This window comes from Chenopodium quinoa, unplaced genomic scaffold (genome assembly GCF_001683475.1).
Source record: "Chenopodium quinoa cultivar QQ74 unplaced genomic scaffold, ASM168347v1, whole genome shotgun sequence".
In the NCBI taxonomy this organism is placed as follows: domain Eukaryota; kingdom Viridiplantae; phylum Streptophyta; class Magnoliopsida; order Caryophyllales; family Amaranthaceae; genus Chenopodium; species Chenopodium quinoa.
The window spans coordinates 555,076-560,964 of NW_018743434.1; the positions used below are offsets into that span (position 1 = coordinate 555,076).

Genomic DNA, 5,889 nt, shown 5'->3' on the forward strand with positions numbered 1-5,889 from the left:
GTGACTTGGTGGATGGGTGATTAGGCCTCATTTCGCTGACGTGTTTTACTTGTTTTACCAATTGTACTGATGTTAGGTTTCTCACAATTGACGCCGTTAACATTGGACGTTTATGGAGTTTCATGAAAACTCCGAAACCCTAGTCGAAGAAAGGCACGAATTCTGGGTTTTCAATTCAACTCCGTTGAAGCTCAATTGGGCTTCTGGGCGGAACCGAACCCGAAGAGGCTCGAAGAGGTCCAACTCGAATTTTGTGCGGAACTCAAGTTGACGAGGTCCCAACTCGAATTGTTGGTGTATCCAGGTTCTTTCTGATTCAATGTAATTTCGAACTGGCTTTTTGTTTTTCTGTTTTTTGAATGTTTTATGTTTGGGGTTCGATGTTCTGTACGTCGATTGTCTCTGTTGACAGAATTAATTCGATGCTAGGGTTGCAATCCCAGTTCGTATTTGTACCAGCAAAGGTAAAAATGGTAATAGTTTGACTTTAATTGTTAACTTGTGGAATTAGGGGAATATAAGTGGTAACTAAAAAAATGGAATTGTTGCGATTATGTTTGTTAATTGGATATAAATGGAATAAATTAATAATGAAAGTTGTGGAATTTGCGGAATATAATTGGAATTCTTAATTACGGGTGCAATTATGCTACTCATTCCAGCATTAAATTTGATGGAATGAGGTGAATTATGCATTCATTAGTGGTCATTATTCGTTCGTTCAATGTGATATTGTGTTATGGTGTGGAATCGTGTCAAGATTCGATTTGCTTTGATTGGTTATTGTGGGTATTCTTATGTGACAGATTATGAAAATGTCAGCGGGGAATGGTAAGCGTTAACGTACAATGGTGAGGGTTTTTTTTTTTTTTTTTAAGATATTCTTTAGGCTGGGGATGTGATGATGTTTTGAACTGTGGTTTTATGGGGATGTGATTATCTTTTGAATTACGGTTAAATGTTTTGTGATGTTGTGGCTATGAAGGTTGGGGCTGAAGATGAAGAATGGTATGGGGGGTATGGGCTCAGTAACAAGAGTAATGTATGTGAGCAGAAGACCATGCCTTTGTATCCAGAATTGTTTAAGGTACTACATTACGGAATTCTGCGTGTGTGAATTTGCTTTGTTTACACGATTAAGGAATCATTGAATGAATTTAGTTTCTGGTGTGCTTAGGATGACGGATTAAGCTATGGAGGGGCCGTCAAAGGTAGGGCGAAGGTGATGGCTGAACATTCAAAGGCCAGAAGTCGGGTAAGTTTGCTTGTTAATTAAGTTGTCAGTGGGTGTGGGATAGGAACATTAACTTAATTACTGTAATTTCATTGGCAGCCTCCTAACATGGGTTGCCGCATCGAGTCATTTGGGCGCATATGTCAGAAATTTGATGACAGACGAAGACGTTGGGTTTGTGAGATGGGATTTGGCAGTCTTTCACATCTTGCTTTAGATCTGCATTTACCAAGGCAATTGGCATACTGGGTCATGACACGGATGGATCCAATCAGTAAAATGCTTAGGAGTCCCAACGGACTTGAGTTTCGGTTTTCAAAGAATCAGGTTCGGTGGGTACTAGGGATACCAATGGGTTCTAGGACTGTTCCTAGTACTAAAACCATGACCCAACATGATCGTGTGAAGGTTTAGAGATTTATTCTCAAGTATGGTAAATTGTGGGAGTCCAAGTCTGGTAGACAATCTGGTCAGGTCTACACGTCTGTAGGCATACCATTAAGTTCAGATATGATGAATCGATTGGAGGGGTACCTTGATGCTGGAGAGGAAGAGGAATTCAAGACGTTGTTCTTGATAATTGCTTTAGAGATGGTGTTGTGTCCCACGCAGTCACCTCGACTTGCGTCTGACCTTCTACCTGCCATAAGCTGTGATATGGAGGCAATTAAGTACGATTGGTGTTCTTTAGTGTTGTCGAAGTTGCTGGAGAGCGTACAAAACGGGATGCGGCGGGTGTGCAATATTTGCCATGGTATGTGTTTCAGTGTATTGTGGCCTATTTTTTTTTTTCTTGTGCTTTTGTGGTTTAGTAATTGCTTGTTTTTCCTTTATTATTTGGAAGATATTTTACTTGGATCGGTTGGATAGGGATCCTATTCAGTGGGATGTTTTTCCAAGAATTAAAGTGTGGACAATGCAGCAGATTGGGAAGGCAGCAAAATCAGACAAATTGCTGTCTGGCGACTACGGGAAACTAGGGGTAAGCACTTTTGTATTTGTATTATATTGCAAAGTATGCATAGTGTTGTGCTTCAATCAAATAAGGTTTAGAGTAACCTTTTTCCATTTGTATTGGGTTGTGTGGTTGAAGCTATTGGATGTTGCTTACGGTGAACAACACCCAAGGGATGCAAGGGATAGTGTTGGACCCTACAAGCTGCATCGAATAATGTGAGGTTTGATCTTAAAGTAGTTGTTTCACTTGTGTACTTTGAATCTGAATCTGTCGTGACTTTGTTTGGATGCAGATGGATGATTTACCAGTGCCTGGGGTTAACTTCAAGGCCAGGAAAAGGAGGGGCCGAATGCCCGAGCTAACAGATCAATGAGCTTAGTTACACTTGTATTTCTATTTGTATTTCTGCTTGTATTTCTATTTGTATTTTTTTTCAGTGTGGAATGTTCTGAATAATCTTACAGGATTTGGATATTGTTAATTCATTTCAGTTTGGAATGTGTGTAATAAGGGTTCTAGGATATGGTTATTATTTTCAGTTTTGTTTAATACTCAAAAAGTGTCAGTTGACGAAATATTATTCCTATTGTTTGTTGTATTAATAATACTCCCTCCGGTTTTTTTCATTGCAACTTTTGCCATTTTAGTCCGCTTTAAATTAAATGCAAATTTCTATTTTATTTCTATTTTGGGCAAACAAAATCCCTGAAAATTACTATTTTACCCTTACTTTCCCACTACTTTCCCAAGTGGTGGGCAAAACTTTCTCTCTCCACACACTTTAATCACCTTTAATTAACCCCACTACTACATGCCCCTTAACTTTTGCCTCGTGAACCGCAAATCACACCAAAGTTGCAATTAAAAAAAAACCGAAGGGAGTATAAAATATTATTCCAATTGTCAGTTGTTTGTTGTGTTGTATAAATAATACAGGGTTAAGGTCTTGAGATCATTTTCAAGGCTTTGTAAAATAATTCGTAGAGTGTTTGTTATATATTAATAATACAGGGTAAAGGTCTTGAGATCATTTTCAAAGCTTTGTAAAATAATTTGTAGAGTGTCTTCAAAACTAACGTTTGAATGAATCAGTTTTGTACTAAAGTGGCCTTAAATAAAAAGAAATCAATGAGCTCAGTTATTTGTGTTTCATTTAAGGGTTAAGGTCAAGGCCTTGAGCTAAGTGAATATTTCATCTGAATTTGCCTTTTTAAAATAAAGACGATTGTAACTCAGAAAACAAACTTTGAAAATATTAGACTTGAACAATACAACCTGCATATTAGCAATGGATTTGACCTCCATCAAACATACAAGAAAAGCGTACAACCCACTCCCAAGTCAAAATCACAACTGATATAAGCTTCAACCACAAAAAATCATAGTATAACCTATAAACAAGAGTTAACACAACATGGTCAAAAGCTTGTTATAGCACATATTATCTCCCCTTGTTGAATTCCGGCAAGGGTGAAGGGTCAATAGGGTTATGGAATAATAATAAGAATACTCTAGAAGGGAGGGGGGGTAAAAAAGAGTATGGCCAATTGCCGCAAGTTTTAAAGTTCAAGGTGTACCTGATTTAACTATTCAGTGTCAAGGCATTGAGATGTAATTCAAGGCTTATAAACAAGTTGCGTAAATAAAACTGAAGTTAAAAGCGGTAAAATAAATCAAAAAAGCAGTAAAAGAGACGGATATTATTACAAAGTTCGGTAAAAATTGTCGACGTCTCCGCCTAGGTTGTTCAAATGCGTAATAAACTGATTTAACTTTTCATTGTCAAGGCTTTGAGATTTACTTCAAGGCTTAAAAACAAGCTGTGTAAAAAAAACTGAAGTAAAAGCAGTAAAATAAAGCCAAAAAGCAGTAAAAGAGACATATATTATTACGATGTTCGGCAAAAAATGCCTACGTCTCCGCCTAGGGTTGTTCAACCCGTAGGTTTTTAAACTTTTTTTTATTTCTTCCTTTAGAGCCCTAAAGCACTTACAAGATCACCTATCTTCTACCCGTAATCACCCGATTACACTTTAGAAACAATTAGTAAAAGAATTCAAAATAGGAAACAAAAAAATGCCATGGAGGAACAATGATAATATGCGTGACTGTGGCTTCTGTTGTCTGGATTGGTGTTCCGCTAAAAGATCTCATGACACTCATCTAACTTTTCAATACATCAGGCTGCTCGGGTGAGAAGATACAGGTCCGATTCCCGTTGTAACCAATTTTTGGCTTATCGAAACTTGAGGGAGATATAATACTCTTATCTTCACCGTTTTGATTGTCAACGGTCTGTAAAATTCACAAAGCCATACCCTAAATTACCTCTCCTCCTATGTTAATTACCCAAATTCAATTAAAGGAAATAAAACCAGAAAAAGACAAGAAAATATAGAGAATAAAGACGCGCTTGAAATCAATAAGAAGATAAAGGAAGTCAAACTCCGAACGAGCCTCATCACTTCGACGCTTCTCATTCTCCTCACGACAATGCTCGTCTAACAGCCGTGGCAGCTCACCCCGACTGCATAAATTCATCTTTGCTTTTAATCTGTAAATAAAACCTGAAAAATAAATAAAGAGAATCAATTGTACAGGGCCAAACCGGGATGTTAAAGATCATCAGAGAAATGCAATCGCGAAACGGGTATATGACATTAAACGGGAATGCAGCCCTAAGTGGGCGGTAAATTCTGTCCAAGGCTAAATACTAGCGAGAGACCGATAGCGAACAAGTACTGCGAGGGGGCTTATTTGAATAATCTGCAGCTTCAGTATCTCTCGAGGGATTTCTTAAGGTGGCGTATAACGTCAATATGTAGAAAAAACCAACCATAATTAAGGAAGTGAAGGAGGTTTTAGAGAGGGAGAAAATGGGAAGTTTGGGGAGAGAAATTTGAAATAATTCAATAACTAAACAAAGAGAATTAAGATTTAACAGGAAATGTACTTTCTTTGATGAGTATTGGAAAACACCAGAATTTTCAAGTTTTAAACAGTTAACTCTTAATTGATAAATCTTTAATTTTTACACCAAAATCGCCAATCACAAACTTATGAAGTAAACTAAAAGGTTCACTTGAATATCGATCCACATATATTCGATTGGACTTAAATAAGAGTGCATCTTCTTAGGGGGAGCGAAGGTGTGTTACGCCGCATTTGACACTGAACGTTGAAATTACAACAGAAATATTCAGCCTATTGTTAAGGAATTTCTGCAAAGCAGATATTTAAAACACAAGCAATTCGGTTTTGAAAGGATTAAGTTTAAATATGAAACTTATCCCTTGAAACCTATATTCTGATAGAATTTGTGAAAGATATTTAATCTTCTTAAAAGATATTGAAGGATCAATAAGGTGATGAAATAGTAACAAGTATACTCTATAAGGTGGGGTTGAAAAGAGTGTGGCTTATTTTCGCAACTTGTAAATCTCAAGCTCTTGAAATCAGTTTCAAGGAGGAATAATCTGATTTCACTATTCAGCATCAGGACTTTGCGAACAACTTCCGGGCTTAAAAACAAACTTTGAAACTATTTATAGTAGAACACTTGTTGAAAATCCCAAATACTGTTATCCAATACACAACTGTCCAACAGACACTGCATAATTAAGCGACGAATACAAAATTGTTTCTGATCAGCATAATTCAAAACGATGCATTTAAAACTAGGTTATCAAAATTCAAA

The 5,889-nt window shown here is 37.0% G+C and overlaps 1 protein-coding gene across 1 annotated transcript; it reads left to right on the forward strand.

Annotated features, from left to right (window-relative positions):
• The first annotated feature begins 214 nt into the window (after positions 1 to 214).
• On the forward strand, positions 215 to 1,663 carry LOC110739108. The gene is made up of 3 exons (XM_021919559.1): positions 215 to 1,087; positions 1,178 to 1,255; positions 1,334 to 1,663. The coding sequence occupies exons 1-3, from the start codon at positions 959 to 961 to the stop codon at positions 1,646 to 1,648; spliced, it is 522 nt and encodes a 173-aa protein (XP_021775251.1). The 5' UTR covers positions 215 to 958; the 3' UTR covers positions 1,649 to 1,663.
• The last annotated feature ends 4,226 nt before the right edge of the window (positions 1,664 to 5,889 follow it).

What these genes read in the sequence shown, in the direction of transcription:
- LOC110739108 (XM_021919559.1), top strand. Translation starts at nt 959, where the DNA reads ATGTTTTGTGATGTTGTGGCTATGAAGGTTGGGGCTGAAGATGAAGAA. An exon ending in TGTATCCAGAATTGTTTAAG is followed by an intron (nt 1,088 to 1,177) that starts GTACTACATTAC and finishes TGGTGTGCTTAG; the next exon opens with GATGACGGATTAAGCTATGG. An exon ending in ATTCAAAGGCCAGAAGTCGG is followed by an intron (nt 1,256 to 1,333) that starts GTAAGTTTGCTT and finishes TTTCATTGGCAG; the next exon opens with CCTCCTAACATGGGTTGCCG.